General features: G+C 38.3%; 2 protein-coding genes and 1 non-coding gene across 3 annotated transcripts in view; all 3 read right to left on the minus strand.

Moving 5' to 3' along the window:
• LOC139743393 (uncharacterized) overlaps positions 1-6,584 on the minus strand; it is a 75,085-nt gene extending 68,501 nt beyond the window's left edge. The window contains exons 1-3 of the mRNA XM_071653878.1: positions 6,291-6,584; positions 4,809-4,906; positions 2,182-2,227 (exon numbers count right to left, since the gene is read on the minus strand). Coding sequence (XP_071509979.1) covers positions 2,182-2,227; positions 4,809-4,906; positions 6,291-6,311 — 165 coding nt within the window. The 5' untranslated portion in view covers positions 6,312-6,584. The remainder of the gene's footprint in view (positions 1-2,181; positions 2,228-4,808; positions 4,907-6,290) is intronic.
• Positions 6,585-8,704: 2,120 nt separating this feature from the next.
• On the minus strand, positions 8,705-8,776 carry Trnap-cgg (transfer RNA proline (anticodon CGG)). The gene has a single exon. It is a non-coding gene; the product is annotated as a tRNA-Pro (tRNA).
• Positions 8,777-16,183: 7,407 nt separating this feature from the next.
• On the minus strand, positions 16,184-22,147 carry LOC139743369 (large ribosomal subunit protein uL6-like). The gene is made up of 5 exons (XM_071653853.1): positions 22,121-22,147; positions 19,360-19,407; positions 17,790-17,995; positions 16,897-17,110; positions 16,184-16,384 (listed from the first exon to the last, which is right to left on the minus strand). Exons 2-5 carry the CDS (start codon positions 19,403-19,405, stop codon positions 16,281-16,283), a joined length of 570 nt encoding a protein of 189 aa, XP_071509954.1. The 5' UTR covers positions 19,406-19,407; positions 22,121-22,147; the 3' UTR covers positions 16,184-16,280.

A 22,147-nucleotide genomic window follows, 5' to 3' on the forward strand; every position in this document is an offset into this window, starting at 1 on the left:
ATCCATCCTGTCAGTCTGTTCAGTCTTACTGTAACATAGACTCATGTACTTTTATGCACCTGGCTTAAACGGTTCTGACTTAGATAGAGCTCTTCAATGACATAGACTAGGACTGTGAAACTCAAATCAATCAGAAATCTTAAAACAATTCCCCAAATCTCATCTTTAGCCTTCAGCAAAGCTACAATTGTTTGTACCATTTTGAACACTTTGAATCCAAACTGAACAAAATCAAACAAGTTACACATTTTCAATAAGCACACAAAATGACAATGTGAAGACAGGTATGAATGGCCGATTAAAAAAAAAAAAAAGTCAGCTCTATGGATAGGTTCCAACTAGTCCATACCCAGTGCTTGTGTGCCAGCAATAATAAGAAAAAAATCACTGTCCATTATAAAGATGTCAAAGCTCACAGTCTTTGAGGGAAACCAGTCTTTTCCCCAATCAATTAACTGCTCAAACTCAAACTGACAAATAGGGCAGCCATTATTTCAGCTAGGCAGCCAGAGCAATGTATGCATTCAATGTGATAGTTCTAAAAGAATTAATATCTCACTCTTTCAGTTTCTATCCAATCTAAATAGAAGCTTGGATAAATGGCCAACAGGATGGCATATCACACGATATGTTGACATTCATGCAGTAATGACTTTCCTGTCTTCTATCTGATTTGAACCAGTCAGTAGCTACATGTGACAGTGCATTCATTTAGAAAAGTTCCTCAGTAGTTTGAGGAACTCCTTTAAAGAGTCCACATGATGCTACATAATTGCAGGCCGGGGCAGCTATTTGTCAGAGAGCAATGACAGGCTAGAGTGAACAGTCTTGTCAAATAGTCCCTTCAAAGGAGGGGGACATCCCTGGATTAGCATGCCACTTAATATCTCTGGAGGCATTCCTTTGTCTCACTACACAATCAGTCACCAAACCACAAAGCTCTTCCTACTACATGGACAACTACTCTCTGTACACACATCCATGCATGTCCATACAAGCAGAGAGGTCCCACCTCCCTGATACAAGCCACATCCGAGCACTGTTCAATGGCATGGCAATACTTTCTGAACTCCAGTTACAGCTATAAGGCCTATTTGTACATTCCCACTTCACTCTTCATGTATTTCATCATTAAGATCTATTTTACTGTTTTTCATAGTTCTTTTTGTAATACCACATCTATCATTTGAACTTTGTAGACCATTCAACCATTATACTGGTTAAAAGAAACAGAATAGTAGTACTAGGACCACTTTGTTCTGTCAGGCAGAATGATTAAGAACAACTTGAAAAATCTGCAACTCCTGTTGAAAATATGACCAACAGAAAGAAGTTGATTATGAGTGCTTTTTAAAGTCAACATCAAGAATATCCGATGATGGACTTGATTCTGCCAGCAGATGATCCACCTTCAGTAATCAATCCAGTTCCTTTACTACATCACACACCGGTTTCCTTCCACAAGGTATAAGAGAGAAGCTAGAATACCTGTGCACAGTAGGCCCCTTCAATCACACACCCCTGAACTCCTATTCTTTTCTGCTTCTCACACGATGCTCTCAGTCTACTGGTAGCAATACAACAACTGACTGGAATTAGTTGCGTGCTTTCAAAACATAATAATCAAAAGCTTCCTGATATGTAATGTGACTCACACCCAGCCAAAAATTGTGCAACTTTTCCACCAGCATAATATTCCGCCATATATTTCTGGAGTGCAACAGCCTGCCCCACACACATCATTGGCCCCTACAACCTTGACCACTGTGGTATGCCTGGGCTGGGGTAACTTGTGGGTAGAAGCCACTGTGCGGTCAGAGGATGCCCAAGGCAAAACCAGCCACTATCAGCCATGTTTAGGTACACCAATACAGCGACTGTTACATTTTGCAGCCCGACATTGCAATCGCCATTTACTGGCCATATGCATGGCTTACAATTTAATATGTTGTAAACAGGACAATCCTTGTAGTACTATGTACAGCACACCTGTTACCTATTTCTGAGTAGCCCTTCTCTAACATGGTCTTGATAAAATTGTGATAGACCAATTAGAAGGCATCCTAATTGATTACTTTACACTTGAAATGAAGCTAGTAAAAATCAGTGTAAACAGACTTAAAGCTATATCATATCAACAATGACACCAAAAAAAAAAAAAAAAAAGGATATGAAACATACCTGTGCGTATACTCTCTCAATTGCAGCCCGCTGTTTGGAAAACTCCCTGGGTAGAGGAAATCAAGAACAATGGGTCAGTAAAAATGTCCATGCATGCTTTGTGAAAGTGACACATGTGCACATCCTCTTCTACTATGAAATACTCGGACAAAAGTGTCTTACATATATTCATATACCCTTCCACCAAAACACATCTAATGTACTCTGAGCACACCCCCCCCCCCCCTTTTAGAGTTCCCCTGTCCAAGAAGACCTCAGGAGGACATCTGTAGGATATGCCAGACGAAAACAAACATTTTTTTTTTTACTAACTTAGCAGGGGGTAAGAGAGACACCTGGTCATCTAGTGTGAGGTAAGCATACATTTCTATGGAAACCTATATTTTGTATTGCAAAATTTGCCGCACTGTTCAAATATCATTGTAAAAGTGTGAAATTGATCCAAAAACATATTCTTATAAATTCAGTTTCCCTTAATTTTGGACACCCAGATGAGTGTTACATTATGAACAAGGAAAAGTAGAAATTACGCGGTGCGTAAAATATGTCCCCGCCGGAAGTAGCATTTAGTAGCAAAATGTACAATATCGGTAAAAAATCAAGGTCAAAGGTCAAAGAAGTCAAAGGTCAAAATTCTGTGTAGAAGTTTTGAAGCCCTCACCTAGTGCCATCACAAAAAGCAAACGGAATCGAAATCGGGTTAGAAATGGCGAAGGAGTAGCATTTTGTAGCCAATGTACAATATAGGTCAAAAATCAAGGTCAAAGGTCAAAGAAGTCAAAGGTCAAAATTCTGTGTAGAAGTGTTAGCCCTCACCTAGTGCCATCACATAAAGAAAACGGAAATGAAATTGGGTTAGAAATGGCAAAGGAGTAGCATTTTGTAGCAAAATGTACAATGCAGGTCAAAAATCAAGGTCAAAGGTCAAAGAAGTCAAAGGTCAAAATTCTGTGTAGAAGTTTTGAAGCCCTCACCTAGTGCCATCACATAAAGCAAACGGAATCGAAATCGGGTTAGAAATGGCGAAGGAGTAGCATTTTGTAGCAAAATGTACAATATAGGTCAAAAATCAAGGTCAAAGGTCAAAGAAGTCAAAGGTCAAAATTCTGTGTAGAAGTTTTGAAGCCCTCACCTAGTGCCATCACATAAAGCAAACGGAATCGAAATCGGGTTAGAAATGGCGAAGCAGTAGCATTTTGTAGCCAATGTACAATATAGGTAAAAAATCAAGGTCAAAGGTCAAAGAAGTCAAAGGTCAAAATTCTGTGTAGAAGTTTTGAAGCCCTCACCTAGTGCCATCACAAAAAGCAAACGGAATCGAAATCGGGTTAGAAATGGCGAAGGAGTAGCATTTTGTAGCCAATGTACAATATAGGTCAAAAATCAAGGTCAAAGGTCAAAGAAGTCAAAGGTCAAAATTCTGTGTAGAAGTGTTAGCCCTCACCTAGTGCCATCACATAAAGAAAACGGAAATGAAATTGGGTTAGAAATGGCAAAGGAGTAGCATTTTGTAGCAAAATGTACAATGCAGGTCAAAAATCAAGGTCAAAGGTCAAAGTCAAAGGTCAAAATTCTGTGTAGAAGTTTTGAAGCCCTCACCTAGTGCCATCACATAAAGCAAACGGAATCGAAATCGGGTTAGAAATGGCGAAGGAGTAGCATTTTGTAGCAAAATGTACAATATAGGTCAAAAATCAAGGTCAAAGGTCAAAGAAGTCAAAGGTCAAAATTCTGTGTAGAAGTTTTGAAGCCCTCACCTAGTGCCATCACATAAAGCAAACGGAATCGAAATCGGGTTAGAAATGGCGAAGCAGTAGCATTTTGTAGCCAATGTACAATATAGGTAAAAAATCAAGGTCAAAGGTCAAAGAAGTCAAAGGTCAAAATTCTGTGTAGAAGTTTTGAAGCCCTCACCTAGTGCCATCACATAAAGCAAACGGAATCGAAATCGGGTTAGAAATGGCGAAGGAGTAGCATTTTGTAGCCAATGTACAATATAGGTCAAAAATCAAGGTCAAAGGTCAAAGAAGTCAAGGGTCAAAATTCTGTGTAGAAGTTTTGAAGCCCTCACCTAGTGCCATCACATAAAGCAAACGAAATCGAAATCGGGTTAGAAATGGCGAAGGAGTAGCATTTTGAAGCAAAATGTACAATATAGGTCAAAGGTCAAGGTCAAAGGTCACAACTGAAATTCTGTGTAGAAGTTTCAAAGCTCCCATGTAGTGCTATCATATAAAGCAAACAGAATCAAAATTGGCTCATAAATGACAGAGAAGTAGCAAATTGAACATTTTGATCACACACGGACGCACAGACAGACGGACGGACAGACACACGGACACACACACGTACGGAGCCCGTTTCATAGTCCCCTGCTCGAACTCGTTCGGCGGGGACAATTAAACAATCTGGAATCTATGTATGGAAAAAAACTTGCACCAAGCAAGGTTCGACCTCCCTTGCCAAAATCTGACTGCATGCAAAAGCTGTGGCTGGCAGTCGAATTTTGGATAGCGTTGTGGTCAAATTTTGGGTGGCTTGATTGGCATCTAGGTGTTCCTTGCTATGGCAACCATAAACAATCAAGAAAATAAAAAAGGATACAGTTTTAATATAGAATTTCTCACCTCACATCATCCAGTATATCCGTGTCTGCCTGGTGTTTGCTTTGTAATTTTGTCCATTGTTCATGTTGTACATTTTTAAGGTCCTGTCCAATTTTCGCCTGTGTGATAAATAACACGTTAGTAAAAAAAAGAGAGGGTAGTATGAGATTGCAACAACGCAAAGATGAACTTAACAATAACATTTAGATTAAATATTCATTACTGAATGAATGTGCGTAGAGTTCAAGCAAAGTTTTAAAAATAGACGGGTCAGGTCAACTCCTCTAGGTCTGGGGTGGTATTCTGAAAATCTTAGAACCTACGTTTCTTCCTAAGTTTTTTCCTAAGTCAGAAAGTTAGGAAGTGCCTCGGAAAGACAGAATTGGTATTCTGCAATTTCTTCCTAGGAACTTCTTCATGCAAATTAGGCCATCCTTATACATCCGCCCACGTCCTTACGAAATGCTGTATCATAAGGAACCGACCAATGACCATCGCATATTATAATGACGTAGGGTTAAATACAAGTGTGCGCAGCATGTCCCCTTTCTCATGCCCATTTCGCGCATCAAAGTACATCTTTACTGTTGCGCGCAGTGAATGACAAGCGCCTATAACGATGTTTTGCAGCTTGCTATTAACAACGTAGTTAGGACACATTTGCATCTCTTATCCTCATTTGCATGGTCTACATATATCTTCCTAAGTTTCTTCCTACGTTTAGGAAGGTTAGAAAGACACTTAGGAAGAAACTTAGGAAGATTTTCAGAATACCACTTAGGAAAAAATCCTGATTTAGGAAGAAATCTCTTCCTACTAATCCGTTTAGGAAGTATTTCAGAATACCACCCCTGCCCTGGAGACTGACGATACGACATATTCAAGGGATTGTATAGTTTTGGTTGAGACCTATCTTCAGGTTTCTAACATTTTTTAGTGAGATAATGAGAAACCTTTTATAAAATATGAAAGCACATGTATTCAACATTTGATGAAAACTGGTTTTGAAATGGCTGAGATATCCAAAACAGAGCGATCCTGATAAAAGGTGGGACCTACCTTTTACTATGATCGCTTTGGTTTTTTTTTCTTTTGGATGTCTCGGCAATTCCAAAACCGATTTTCATCAAACAAACTTTGAATTCCTCTTACCAGTCTTAGAATGGTAGAGTCTATGGCCTGTAAATTACTGTTTCATGTTAAACATTACCATACAATGTAAGTGACTTCTTGCTTGGTATCTAGCAAAAAGTTAAAAGCCCAATTCTCATCTCAACCAATACTATACCAGCCCTTTAATGATATTAGGGTCTAAAACATGTGATTGGAAGTCTAGATATTCTATTTAAATTTCAAGACTTTGCTTTGCCTTCCTTCCCTCAGAAAGGAAAGGTGGTACAAATAATGCATGTTTATCTTCGTATACTGGTATGTGCACTGTGGTAAAACATGATGCGTTTTCCACCGGGCACGGCCACGGCCCGGGCCCGTGGCCTGGCTTACCTTTCTTGGCGGAGGTTGCATACTGGAATGGCAGGCAAACAAACAAGCAAACTAAAAATCCAGCTGTAATGCGGCTGATGCCGGACGCTTAGAAGAGGTATATTGCCGCTTGTTGTCACATACCCAAGCCGAAATTGACCATTTGTTGTGTGGTTTCAAGTGGTACCTTCCCCGATCGCTTGGCGGCCGCTTGCTACTGCTTCGCTGGCTTCTCTCGGGCAGGTACGCGAGGTACATGTACGTGTGGCTCGCTCGGTAGGCGTTGCATCCCAGTGACTACATACAAGAATGTGTGCATAAGATCCACTGGCGCAAATGGTCGAGAAGCTTGTGGGCTAGATAGCTCGCAGCTAGCTCGACGATGAAGCCGGTGGTGGTTTGTCAGCTGTCAGAAGATACAACTGCGCAGTAGATATCGTGCGGCAGCAAAGAGATTGCGGCAGTCATCTAACGGCGAGCGAGCTAACGAGAAGAGTACAGCATTGTCATCTGACGCAGTTTCCATTGCGCTTTAGTATCTGTTGCTGACAAGTACCTCCCCGCACCTGTGATTTGAAGCGACAAGAACATGAGAGCCAAAAATCGGAAAAACAGTCGAATACAGATGCTAGAATTGAGAAGAACAAATATCTGCAGGTTTCACTGACTTATCATATTTGTGCACCACCGAAATTCATCATTAAGAAGTTTCGTTAGTTAAGAAATTAAATTCATTCTCTTGAAAATGGAATTTTAAGATGACAAAACACTAAAGATAAAATACTTTTTGTCCAATACAATTTTGAATAATTTCCAAAAATTTGAGTGGACCAAAATCTAGAAATGCTTATACCCTCGAAAGTTTAGGGATTAATCTTTCTTTTGAGACAGAAAAAATTCCGAGCCACTAAAATTGCACAAGTGTGACATAGTATACAGGTATATATACAGGAAGATATGAACATTCCCTTATACCGGTATCGATTTGCCGACGGTAAAGTATTTGAGCAACCTGTGATTTTCCATTTGACATAATTTTTAGAGAAGGAAAAAAAAAACCCTAACAAATAATGTGGGTGGGATGTATGCATACTGGTGCAATACTCGGGATTTGACTTTTCGGAGAAAATACCACAGTTACCACTGTTCAAAGAGGGATTTTGTTTGGTTTAAGAAGAGAGGAAGAGCGGGAAGCGCTTAAAGATAAACATAGTGTGCAACATTATCACAGAACCACATGCTTTATCATAGGAATATTGGAGGGTGTATGATTATAATAAGAGAACATCGGTATTATGTTTAATGATTCTTTGATTTTATTACGATTTCTCGCAGACTATAATAAATGGGGAACTCCATGGAAGTCATGTTGGTCGTTTCAATTTACTGTAAAACTGAGAGCTATTATATTTTGAGAAAATCGATCATTCCATTGCAGAGCCCGGCTGTTCCATTGTTTAATGACTTGAAAATTCTGGATTTTGGTTTGATATAGGTCCACAAAACTGATTGAGCCATTACTTGTTCCGATTACATTCATGGTTATCAATCATCGGTGGCACATAAACAAACTATGCAGTATACTCATGCAGATTTGTATAATCAGAAGCAAATCAAGTATAGTGGAATGAACCGATGCAGTCATTGCCATCAAGATAACAGTCCCTGCCGATGCAGTCATATTAAACAAAGCACACCTTGATAACTTTTGAACAAATTTAAGAAAAAAAAATATTTTGATCACTGTATAGGAATCCCTTAAATAATGGAGATCGTTGCATAGGGTGTTTAAGAAGCTTTAATCTCCTATATAAGTTGAACAGTTGATAGTATTTAATGTAACATTAACGTCTCATCTTTGTTTTTGATGAAAATAAGTGACGGTATCATAATCAGTTTGTGCGCTCGTTTATTAGTGACAAATAGGGCCTAAGGTGCAAATACCATATGACCCTCATTAGCAGTTCTTGTTTTCAAAGGATCCTGCATGATCAACATGCATAATTATATGCATTATTTTTAGTGATGTTATTTTCCTCTATATTCATTTATCATAATACATGATTTCATTCATAACATTCATTCATGTGGCATGCATTCTGCCACAGTTTCCATGTTGGAATGTTTCAACAGAAGCATGTTTCATCAAACAACTTAAAAAAAAAAATAACGTTATTTAGAAAAGTAACAGCTAGATATCTATAATGTATAATTTCTCTTTACAGCCTCCCGTATATGTCAAAGGACCGGGCCTTTGAACCTACGATTTAGGTCATATCAAGTTATGATAAACAAAAACTATTGTTTTTTTGGGAAAGTGCATGGTAATCGTCCTCTTAAGAAAACGGCTCCATTGAATTTCGTGGTGCAACACGGGCAGACGGCTGACAGATAAATAAGGTATATAAAAGAAATAAATGACAAAAGTTCAGAAGGGGCACGTCCGGGAGTCGAACCCGGGACCTCTCGCACCCGAAGCGAGAATCATACCACTAGACCAACGTGCCTCAACGCTTTCCCGGCGCCTAATGTTTGATATGAACCGTAAAGGCATAATGTACGGTAGCCGTAAACTCAAAACACAAGATTAAACAAACCTGAAGTTAGCGAACAGTCTTATGGTGTTGCTCAAAGCTCCATAAGCTCTGTGATGGGTTGTTCTGTGGTTGTACCGTATGCACAGTATTACAGTACATATATACACATACATTCACATCTGAATAATACTGTGTCTACCCCATCCCACCCTCCAAAAAAAAAAAAAAAAAAAAATGGAAACTAAAGTTCAATTTGCCATTGTGTGGTCATCTCACTATTCAAGGGCAATTTTGCACAATGTCTCACAATTTGTGCAGTTCTATATAGGCACTACAATGTACATGTGTTGTCCTTATGTATCGTTTTATGAATCCAACATTCAAAAACAAACAAAATAAAAGCATTGGAAGACAGTGCATTTGCCTTCATGGCTCCCAAACTGTGAAATGACTTACCATATTAGAAGTCTAGAAATCCCCAACTGTTGAAGTTTTAGAATCAACATTCAAGACATGATTTTTATTGTCAAGCATACATCAAAAGCTTTTGCAGGGCAGAGGAATATACCGTGCATGCAATGTACATAGGTTTCGCACTTTACAAATTGAAATCATCATTATTACAGGTACAGTTGAAACTTGTCATAACGATGTCCTTGTAACCAGATTTTTTGTTTTTTTTTGCTATATCAGATATTTTTTTTTTATCAGTTGTCAATAAATACACATACAAAATAAAGCCAAATTTTCTTGGGGACCAAACAAATTACCGATTGTTTGTTATACATGTGCTATATTGTACAATTATTTTCAGGTCTTTTATACATGTTTGCACTGTAGTGGTAAAAAATACAAATGGGATATTATATAGTATTCCCTTCAATTGTCTCCTCACTTGATAAAAAAACCCCAAAAACTGACATTTGTAGACTAGACCTGAATTCCTTGTACACACACACACACACACGCACACACACACACACACACACACACACACACACACACACACACACACACACACACACACAAACAGTTTGTGTGCAGGGCAGGGACAACTGTCCAAACCAGAATAAGTTCACACATAAAACAAACAAACAAACAAAGATTGGGGCACAACTTGCATGTCAGTACACACACATGTACCATTCACATAAAGTCATATTGTCCCCTTATCGCCCCTTTTGACTCCACAATTTACACTTTCTGGCCACTTTTTAAGCCTCCTCTAAAAAGACCCATGGATTGTAAAATACATAAATTAGAAAATGTATACACTGCACACACTATTCACAAATACAATGTATCTTCTTATGTACTACATTACATATCATTGAAGGCACATATTTCATCATAATATTCTTACACAAGATTATACATGTACACATTTTCGAAACTGAACTGAAGCATTACACAATATCCAGCACTCATTAGATGTTATCAACATGTAACAAAGCACATGTCTTGGCAAACATACATGTACTTCATTACATTTCTTTTATTAGAGTAGTATTGTATACCACTAGATATACAGTTGTACATGTACATGTACATTGAAATGAAACCAACTCGGTCAGATAGACTCTGATAACAATTCACTGCTATCACTGTGTGAAATATCCAAGTACAGTGTTTATCTTGCCATATGTTGCTGCTGCAAACCAGTGACTGTGTATTCACATAAAATGAATCTTTCGAGAATGACTATAAAAGCCATTATCTATACAACCCCACAGTCTGTCGCTACTACAATCAATGTTTTGCATAGCCTATAAGTATGATGGACATTTTTCTGACAAACAGAAATATTCTATAATGAAGTAGAATATTTTTGTTTTTGATTTTCATATTGATGGGCAAAATGACTTACAATGTACAATATATAAATATGGTTGAATATCAAGTTTGGCTGTAAAGTTCATGATTCAAATTACACTGTAGGCCTACACTCTCTTGTTATTATCAAGCATCAATACACAATTTGTAGCATCAGATCAAGGAGGTTCTTTCCACCATCCAATCGCTGCATAACATCATGCACAGTACAGTACAATCCCATTACAATGAACACGTCTAAAGCGAAATTTCAGATACAACAGAGTAAACATGAGGGCCCATGGCCCAAAAGTATCAGCTACATGTAGATATCTTTATACACTTTGAAGGAAAAAAAAAATGTCAATGTAATGAAAGAAATCTGCTGATCCTGAGGACTTAGTTATATTTTATCAGGAGTCGAGTGTCATAACTTTATGTAATACAAATTTCTGCATCTATCCTATGTAGGTCAGAGAGAGCCCACTCCACAAAACATCAAAAATATGTCCATTGTATTGATAAATCATCAAATATTGTCTAAGTTGAAGCCTATGATCTCAAGTCCAGACATGCACTGAAGCATGTACATGTAGATTCACCTCCTGCCAAGCTGAATGTAAGAAGTACAGCACATGTACCATTCTAAATATACGCCAAATATTGAAGACAGCACCTCAGTAGAAGTGCCACTTGAGAGAAATTTGTTTTTGTAATTGTCCCATTCCCATTGGGTAAAGGTCATCAGCAAATTCATATCAACCCTTCAAATGTGTGATCTGGCACGACTCATCAATTTTTTTCTTTCTTCTTCTTCTTTGTGAAGCCATCTAAATTACTTCTTCTTCTTCTTCTTTGCTTGAATTCCTCCAGTAAGTTGCAGCTGTACAATAAGCCAGTTCATACTTAGCTCATGGGCACGTTGGTACAAATGAACTTTCTTTTATCTCAGTTGGTTAGGCACTTTAATCGTTTTCAAAGAGACATTATGCGTACCAGTAAGCTTGCCCGACCTAACAATTCATGGAATTCGTGTTCAAACAATGCATGAACTTGCATAGACCTGCAGTGACCAGAATGGTTCGTCAATCAACCGTCGGGGAAGCATCCATTTCATTGTTTTGCGATGAATGCATTAAAAACTGTTTTAAATTCATATTGCCAAATACCAGGCTTGCTGTCAGGTGGATGTACTGGCAAGCAACATTTACAAGGATTGCATGAATAATCATTACATGTGTATGATCTCAGTGAATTTAAAAACCAACATGCCTCTTGGTACAAATGACCTTTTTCTGCTCATGCGCAAAGTGGAACTACGAAGTGGCTTATTGTACATTGTAGTACACTACCAAGTTGTTAGTTGGTCTGTCTGGAGTGTCTGTTTGGCTTAAAAACATGAAAAATGAGCAGGAAGACCATTTAAGTCTGACCTTATACACTGTATGTCAGTGCCAAGTCTGACCATAATACTACTTGTATTCCACGCAAAACACAAAACTACCGTTAATTTCAAAATACCATTACTTACAAGGTTTGTCGATTCTTTAGCAATATGCAGTGTCCCCACCCATCCACCCCTGCTATCTGGGAGAACTGCAGTTGACCCATACATGTACAGATCATCATCCTAAACAATCAATACCCAGTTAAACTAACAAAGTTCAATAATTCAGCAATAATTGAGAATCTAGACTTTACATGTAGAACATGTCTGCATTAATGACTGTCCATTGTGGCACATCACAACATCAAATTTCTACAAATGCCTCGCGAATCTAACGACCAAACAACGTTAGCTTCCTACGAAAAGCTGCAACAGGGATTTAGAGTCTAAAACTTTAACTGTTACTTCTTCAAGGTTCAAAGAGTCACAATCACAATCACATAGGTTCTATCCAATCTGATATTTGAACAGTCCTTCATGGCACCGAATGCCTCCTCTTGCACACATGGCTGGGTTGGAAGAAACTGGGACAGTGGGAGTGTGACTGCCAACTGCGCTGTTCATTTGCAGTTGTCTCGATGATCAGCAGGACCCAGGATAGACGTTTCGCGTTTCTAGCTGCACGATTTCACTGGAAAACGTCATTTTGATGTTACATTCATACAGACAAACCCACGACGCACAGTCCCTGATTACAAAGCTCTGCGGATTTCCTTCATCATAATGCGCCAAGTTTGCTGCCTGGACTGGACTGAACAGACTCAAGACGATTGACGATGAAGTTTGTTGTGTCGATGAATCGTTCCACGCAGTTGACCAAGCACGTTTCCGTCTTGTTCTCCAGCCGGTTCCCCAGGCGAAGGTCTGCCACACACTTCTCCCAGCACGTGTCGGTCAGTGCGTACACCAGCTGAGAGAATTTCTGTCGCTGCGACTCCAAATTGATGAACCTGGCAAGCTCAGGATCGACGCCTCCTGCTCCTTGTTGAGCGTTGAAGGCCATTTTGCAGAGGAGTGAATGTAAATTTCAAGGAGTATCAAACTTGTGAGGTAGTATTCTTTGAAAACGTTTCACTGAGTAAACTATCGTCCGCAAGCTAGCGCTTGATACAGCTTTATGCGGTGCGTGCAATCGCAACCCGCATACTCACTCACATACGGCATTTACATGTGAACGTGTAATCATGCGTGATTTCGTTTTCTTTCTGACTGAAGTTAGAGACCATTTTAGGAGGCTATGGTGGCGCAGCAATATGCAATATGCAGCCATATCGCAAATTCCCTCATCCCCTCCACTTGGACAATGAATTTGACCGTTGATCACAATTGAACAATATTGAAGTAGATGGATGAGTGAACAGGTATATAATGTACTACGGTGTGCCGGTAGATGTCCAATGAAATTAATCAATGTAGAAGAAACCAGACTGCAGAAGAAACTAAATTCATCTATGTTCTCTATGTGTCAATTTCACCCCGTGTATGACTTGTAACCCTGTTCACTTGACACATGTCAGACCAGAGTCATAAGGCAAAATAAGACGAGATGCTTGAAACATGAAAATTGAGACTAGTTCAGGTATCAAAACGTTAATGATTCAACGACTTTGAGGAAAGATAAAACTAAAAACTAAAAACTTTTGGCAGCATGATGTTCTTCTTTCAAAGTTTCTGGTTTTCGAAATTTATACAATATTTTGAATTTTGCTTAGTCTCTTCTAAATAAGACAAGATGCTTGAAACATGAAAATTAAGACTAGTTCAGGTATCAAAACGTTAATGATTCAACGACTTTGAGGCGAGATATTTTCATTAATAAAACTATAAACTTTTGGCAGCATGATGTTCTTCTTTTAAAGTTTCTGGCTTGTGAAATTTATATTCTGAATTTTGCTTAGTCTCTTCTCACTCTACTTCATCTTACTTTCTCACAAGTATGTCCATCTGATGGCTAGCTTTCCTGACCGTTCTTTTATTATTATTATTATTATTATTATTATTATTATTATTATTATCATTATCATTATTATTATTATTATTATTATTATTATTATTATTATTATTATTATCATTATCATTATCATTATTATTATTATTATTATTATTATTATTATCATGTTGTTTTCGTGGTAGGACCACTTATATTCCATGATGAATGCATACATTTATCAATGGAAGATCAGTCTACAGAAACCAAAATACAAATTGGACACTGATATTCAAGGTAGCCTAATTAGTTCTCAAGTTTAGTTTTCTTGACAAGTTCTTGTGTGCAAACAGATGAGCACACACATGTGTACATGTAGATTATGTATTTGCTAATTGGCAATCTTCACTCATGTAAAGTAATGTACAGTATAACAAATATATAAATTACAAACATGTATGACCTCCCATCCTACTCACATGTGTTCATGTTAGCAAGCTTCACTTCTGAGGCAAGATTAAAGGACAAGTTCACCTTCATATACATGTGGACTGAGTGAATGCAACAATATCAGTAGAACACATCAGTGAGTGGGGAAAATCGGACAATCCGTTCAAAAGTTATGAATTTTTGAAGTATCTGCGCAGTTACTGCTGGATGAGAAGACTACTACAGTGCATGATGTCATATGCGTACAACGGCATAGAGAAAATAAAAAGAGAATTTCACAAAATTTTACTTTTTGAAAAAAGTGTACATTTCCTCAACTTGTCACGGACGTATGTTAAGGGTAATATTATTCCCCTTGCCTTCTGAAAGAGGTAAGTCAAAAGACCTTTTATTAAGCGAGGAAAGTGAAAATATGTTGAATTTTCTTTATATTTTCTTTATATCGTTGTACTCATGTGACATCACAAGCTATAGTAGTCTTCTCATCCAGCCTTCAGTGAGCAGAAACTTCAAAAGTGCATAACTCTAGAACAGATTGTCTGATTTTCCTCAAACTTTCACTGTGTTTTACCAGGGAGGTGGGTATTGTCTCACCTCCCTGGTTTTACTAATAGTGCTGCATTCACTCAACCCACATGTCTGTAAAGGTGAACTTGTCCTTTAATTCAATGATTTAATTCAAAGAAATTGAATGTAACTTGTACAGGTGTAATGTCACACAGAACTGACTTTGTACAGTACATGTATTCAGACGAGTTTCCCACTTTGTGTACACGTGTATAGTGTACTAGAAATATTCCTAAATAAGATGACTTCCACTAAAATGCTTGTATTTGCCCAAAGCAATTTGTGGCACAGCACAATGCAATCTACATTCTGTGCATTAAGTGTCTCTCATGCACAATTAAAAATTGTCAAATTTAACCTATTACAGGTGAACATGTATGTATCGATTTCATGTTCACTGTCCAAAACACAGCCATTGGCAGAGCCCTTTACTTAGAAGAAATAAAATGAAATGAATGAATGAATGGATGATATGACCAACCAATTCTGATTGTTACTGTAGTTTTTTCTTCAAATGTAATCACCCTTGGATTGAAATGTCTGGTTCCCTGTCTTTGAACACACAAACACACACACACACACGCACACACTACACAAACACACACACACATACACACACAAACACACATACACAGGTCGTTGCAGTTGATAGCCTGTTGTATCACTCACTCTTCATCATCAAATCAATTTCAAAGCAGGCGGTGCTTGGCATGATGCTACATGTAATTCGTGTCAATTTTTACATCACATAATGCCAAAATTCTATGCATTGTATAGCATAAATGGTTCTACAATATTTAACCTTCTCACCATGTTTATGAATACTTTATCGTTACGCTTACCAAGAATGCCTCTCATTTTAAATTATAACTTAGAAATCATTACAACATTGTAGTCAACGAAGCCTGAACTGATTTGTATTACAGCAAATATCTTTTCCATACAGGCTGGCTGTGTATATTATGTGATAATTTCTGTTTTCTCCATTTTTTTCAAATTAAAAACTCCTGCTTCCACTTGCTGTTCAAAAGCTGAAGCTGCTATGACAAGTATCTCTTTATCATGCAGTCCTGTGTCACCTCATGTAGCACTAATGTAGCGAACGCATCATACCTACTCCAGCTTTCCAATCACACACGCACCCAAAAAAGAAAAAAACTAAAGGCTTCTCATATGCGTTCCCAGCACTGTGCCAAAGATCTTTTATTTCACATGCACATTTTGGTGGTAAAAGTTCCCATATGATCTTGCGGTCTGAATCACTCGCACGTCTATTCTGGTTCCGCCACTGTGGTCTTCTCTGAGACGTAGATGCCATCCAGGAATTTCCTGATGTCCTTGTTTTTCACCGTGGTGGACTGCTGGATGAGCGCAGCTACAATGGAAGAAAGAAATCGGGAAAGACTGCATGTCAGGTTCTGTTCACTACTACATGCCTTAAAACAAGTCATTCTAGTATGACATTAGAAAAGGGCATTGTAGATCTCAGTCTTTACCACACAATGTTTGGACTCCACAGCTAGAAATTTCATAAGAATGGGACCTTGTGCTTGATAACAGAACTCCATGTAGTTAAAAAGAAATATGCACTCAAACATAAGTCAGAAAAGCAAGTGCATGTCAGGTGTTAGCCAATCAGAAATGAGTATTCAGAGACTTATTGGATGTTTGGTTTTCTAACTTACGTTTTACCTCAAACATTTATGCAACAGGGCCAAGGCCAATTAGCGCCCTTCACATGACACCGTGAATGAATGTCATGCCAATAGAGGCTAGTGATGTCATGGCTGGGTCTAGAACTCCAAACCTGTTACTAACAAGTAAATCAATCTTTGACAAAATCAAAGCACCCATATGGTTCACAGAGAACATCAAGCCTTTGCCTACCTGACTGGGAGACCAGTTCGATGTCGTTGCCCTCGAGGATGATCTCGTCCTTCTGCTTGGTCGATGGGACGCAGGTGACGCCCTCCCTCATGGCCACCCGCCGGATGAACTTTTCTCCAAGGAAATTCCTGATCTCAACCAGGCTCCCACTATCCTGCACGTTGACGTTGATGGGGAAGTGAGCGTACACCGACCTCATCTTGTAGCGGTAGCCCTAAATCATGGTGGCAGGATGTAGAACAAGCAATATTATCTTCTCATGCGACAATGCACTTACTACCATTGTTTTTGTCCCTTTCACTAAAAGGACTGCTGTTAGCCCTCTACTGTCAGGTTTATTTAACAAATTCATTTCTGTTTTCATATACTTACACAATTGCATCAGATTTTTTTTTATTTTTTATTAATGGCTGAAATATTTCATTCCTACTATCTTTTTTTAAACCAAGCCAAACTTGACTGTCCTTGGAGAGTAAAATGTGCCATTAGCCCATATAATTTGAACTTCATGATTGCTACATAATTGCTACATGACTACTCAATGTCAAAATGTAACACAAACCTTATAACACTAATACTTTTGTTTTAATGCAACTGGAAGACAGTTGTATTGAATTTTTTTAAAACAAAAATCAAGGAAAATTGTGATTTTTATACGGGTTGTGCCCACAAATTGTTTGACCTAGAATTTGGCATGTGACACCCAAAACCGACTGCCACCATCATTCATAAATCTTATGGAAATTATAAGGGTGTTACTGCGCATGCGTATGAGTGGGATCTCATATTAACGAACAACGGAGATTACGAAAAATAATCCAAACTTTATCACACAGATCAGAGACCCAGGATGTCTGCAGATCAAGAGTTGGTTATTTTCTAAAGGCACTCACTAGCGTGACACCCTTGATCATGTTCTCGATGTGGGAGCACAGGGTGCGGACACAGGCAAGCTCCTTGCGGCTACCAAACCACTTGACCACCTGCAGCTTCTTGGCGCTCAGCTTGCGGATCTCGACACGCAGATGTTTGAAGGAGCGCGAGAGGGTCCCGCGGGGGCCCTTCACCGTCACCCTGCGGGCCTTCACCTCGATATCCACTGCAATGGGAAATTATCAATACAATGTACTGTTAGTTCAATTTTTTGGAAGATTTTGTGTTGGCAAGAAGAGGAACACAGCTTGAAGAAAATGACCATCATTCTTTTCTGATGCTCTTTTTCAATCACTGTTGTACATTTCTGATATCTTTAGGCTGTTTGTCTCTTTCAAAGTTAACCTAAAATGAAACGATTGCGATATTATGTAAAAGCTGTCTGCACACCAAAACTTCGAAATAAGTGTCCAGAAAAGTCCTTCCCGAAGGAATCTTACAGAAAAACAAATCTAGATGAAATACATGCAGATGACTTATTCAGAAGTTTATTTCAGTGAAGAAATTTCATAATATGCCATTAGCAATGTTTGTATCTGGTAAATAATCTTCAATTGTTAAGTTTGGACAAAGCTGTCAAGGGCAAAAACACAGTAAGTACAGTACACACAGAATAAATCATAGTGTGGCAATTTTTGTGTATATTGTAGGCTATACACATTTTGTGCACAAAAAACAAAACAAAAAAAAACTTGCATAAGGAAAAACTTAAACTTTTACAATATCTGCTGACATCTTGACCTAAGTACAATAACAGAGACAACATTAAAGATAGATTACATAATCATGTTATTCAAATGAATGGTGCTCACATGATAAGATCATTGTTTTACATCATAATTTAAAATGAAACAAGAAGTAGTTGATATTTGGCCAATAATCACCTTGCAACTCTGTAAAGATGATCTGAACAATTCTATATGAGCTCAACTCCTTCATATAAACTGAACATTAGTTTACATACATCTCCCAAATGGGCAACTTCTGCCGGACAGTTTGGCACTTCACAATTCCTACTGTTTAGAATCTTCATTTGTACTTGACATCATGGACTAACATGGTATTTAGGCAATGTGGACACTTTTGCTAGAATGACTTTTCTTAGAGGGTTCGTATAATTTTGGCCGAGACTTAACTTCAGGTTTTTATCACTTTTTGGTGAGATAGTGAAAAACCTCTTATGAAATATGAAAGAGCATGTAATTCCATGAGGATTTCAACGATTATTTGATGAAAATTGGTTTTGAAATAGCTGAGATATCCAAAACAGAGTGATCCTAATATAGTGTGGGACCCACCTTTTATTACGATCATCTTGTTTTACTTTGTTTTTCGATGTTTCAGCTATTCCAAACCCAATTTTCATCAGATAAACTTTTAATTCCTCTTAAAATGGTATGCTCTGTACTATTTCATAAGTGTTTTCTTGGTATCTCCCCCCAAAAAAGTTAAAGCCCAATTTTCATCTCCACGAATGTACCATCCCTTTAAGATTTGTCTTGACATTGAATAGTCTAAACCTGGACTTACCCCCTTCCGGGACTTCAACATTTCGACTGGCCAAAATAGTCTTCATGGCTAGATGAGAAAAAGATACATAAAGGACAACAGTTGTTACAATGTGCCAAGAGAAAGTACTCAGTTGACATCATATCTACAGAGACCTGCCTTGATCTTCAGCTGCCAAGCATTTCTGGCTGCTCCTGCAGTATGAGCAGCCCAAACTTCAGATGCGAATTTGATGAAAATGACTGAACACACTTTATCTTGTAACCATAAATTTGTCAAATTTGAGAGGGACCCTCTTGAAAGACAAAACCTACAGGGTTTCAACTTAAAAATTCAAGAGACAAAGCTGCTGATACACAATCAGTCATCAATGTTTGTAGACATTGTAAGCTAGCAAATGTCATTTTCAGTTTATCAATGCAAGGCTGAAACATTCTTCACAAGACAATAATCTACAAAAATTTCATTTTTTTGGGGAAAATTTCTAATGAACAAACATGGCCATGGCCTACAAGTCACTGGACATACCAATAACTGAAATGAAAAATATCACGCAAGGCTGAAACCGACACTTCCTGTCATCTGGTGTGACTCAAATTATTGTATTGTGAGTGATCTGACATGTTGGAAATTATTTTGTGCAGTTTTGGCATAGTGGATTCGTATAATGTCTAGATCTACATTCCAAAATAGAGTAGTTTCGTCAGGTGGAATTTGAAACATTTGCTTGAATAGGAAACTGCATTATAACAGGGTTTGGTGTGATAGCTGGTCTAGCACAAGTGTACTTTCGTATCCATGTCCATATCTTGATTCAACAAAACCAAACTGCACCAAAATCACATAAAATACTAGACCCTACATGGTTTTATTTCCAATCACTCACATAAATTCAAACTAAATCACTTCTCAGGAAGCATTGATATGGCCACTGAATTTCATGTCGATCAAAACAACTCACTCTTCACGAGCCTCGACAATTACCTTGTGTTGCAGCATACTGTAAAAATGGAAATTAGAATCTACATGTATTTCATTGTGTGGAAATTTCTATGCATATCCTGTGACCAAAAACTAGCATAAATATAGTTAACCAAGTGAATATTTTGCATGTTATATGTAGATCTATATACTATTAATGTTCTGATTCAGCTAGATTCAGCAGAATTAAAGATGTAACAATTGACTAACATGCAAAATGCAAAATTCATCTTCCCTGGCTAGACCTAATTATTAGGCAGTGTATACAACCACACGCGTGTGTCTTTACCATCCAGCCACACGAGTGTGGTTGTAGCAATGGCCCTACAGTTGCTGGATACAGCCACACTCGTGTGTAATGTACAACAATGTGTGTGTGGCCGGCCAGCCACATCAACAAGCGATCATGCACCACCGCAAAGCGATGAACATGAACCTGCCTCCTAGACTAATCCCATTTAATATTATCACACCATCTAGACAAATTTACTTTTTTTCATTTTTAACTTTATTCTCATTTTCTTGATTTGATGAGGTGAATTTAAAGTTACAATTGATTTTGGACTTTTTACTTTAACGATTGATCATACATTGTGTCGTTATTGAGACTTCGCCTTCTTCGTTCGTTCCGGTACTTGCAAATCGCGCATCCACGATCCAGCGTACATAGGCCGGCGCGCGGGTCCGGGTCCCTGCTGGGGCAGGCGGCACTTGAATTGCGCTGAGCGATCGCTAGCACACCACAAGCAGTTTAGCGTTGTCAATCCAAAGTCCCCCAATTTAGCGGCAGTTGTAACTTTGCTATTATTTAATTCTAAACCCATCATATCAACTAATCAAGCAAACACGAAGAGAATGGAGTGAAAAATATATTTGTAAAATAACAATATTAAAAGGTATGAAAATGAGGTTACTTTCATCACTTTGTGAGCAAGCTGATTGTGTGGCGTTGTGTTTGACAGGCACGCACGGCGATCATCTTCTCTGTGTACTGTGTGTGTATCCCTATCCTATGTACATGTACTATGTAGTATGTACATTACACACGAGTGTGGCTGTATCCAGCGACTCGGGCCATGGCTACAAGTTACAACCACACTCGTGTGGCTGGATGGTGGTAAAGACACACACGTGTGGTTGTATACACTGCCTAATTATTAATGAAAAATAAAAATATTACTCATGCAAAATCTCCACTTTTATCTACCATATCCAAAGTTAGCCAACTAATATATGCAATGCATACATTTCAAGCACGATATGTTCTATGGTGGTGCAAATTTCAAATGTGCAATGCAATTGTTACGGCAACTGGCAAGTTGAATAAGAGAAGCCGTTTGTGCGTGTGTGTGCGTGCCTCTCCCTCTCTTGTGTCTGTCTGTGTGTGTTCCGGTTCATGTGTGCTCAAAGAACTGCATTTCTCAACCGACTTCGAAATGTATCAAATCACTGTACATTGCTTTTTAGCTTATGGTTACTTGAAAGCTATGTCGCATAATATTAAATAGCTAACTTCAGTTTTAGATCGTGCAGCAGGCACATTTAGATTTCTACACATGTTCGTCGTTACAGAGAAAAACACTACGCGATTTCCCGGCAATGGGACTACATCATATACCTGCGAAATACATTTGATTTATTACAACATTTAGTTAAATTTCAGACTCATAATGAGTTAACAATGTTATGCCCTATATAACAGAAAGTACATAAACAACTTTGCATTCTTTCATCTCAAACTTTCTTTAACATCAGTTGATTTCTCAGATTCAAAGGGATTTCAGAGGCTTTTTCCCCTCACCTATTTTCGGGCCCGATATCGCGAAAG

The sequence above is a fragment of the Diadema antillarum genome, unplaced genomic scaffold (genome assembly GCF_040938485.1).
Source record: "Diadema antillarum isolate AM-2024a unplaced genomic scaffold, OU_Dant_1.0 seq00001076_RagTag, whole genome shotgun sequence".
Lineage (NCBI taxonomy): Eukaryota > Metazoa > Echinodermata > Echinoidea > Diadematoida > Diadematidae > Diadema > Diadema antillarum.

What these genes read in the sequence shown, in the direction of transcription:
- LOC139743369 (XM_071653853.1), bottom strand. Translation starts at nt 19,405, where the DNA reads ATGAAGACTATTTTGGCCAGTCGAAATGTTGAAGTCCCGGAAGGGG. An exon ending in TGATCAAGGGTGTCACGCTA is followed by an intron (nt 17,111 to 17,789) that starts GTGAGTGCCTTT and finishes ACCATGATTTAG; the next exon opens with GGCTACCGCTACAAGATGAG. An exon ending in CGAACTGGTCTCCCAGTCAG is followed by an intron (nt 16,385 to 16,896) that starts GTAGGCAAAGGC and finishes CTTCCATTGTAG; the next exon opens with CTGCGCTCATCCAGCAGTCC.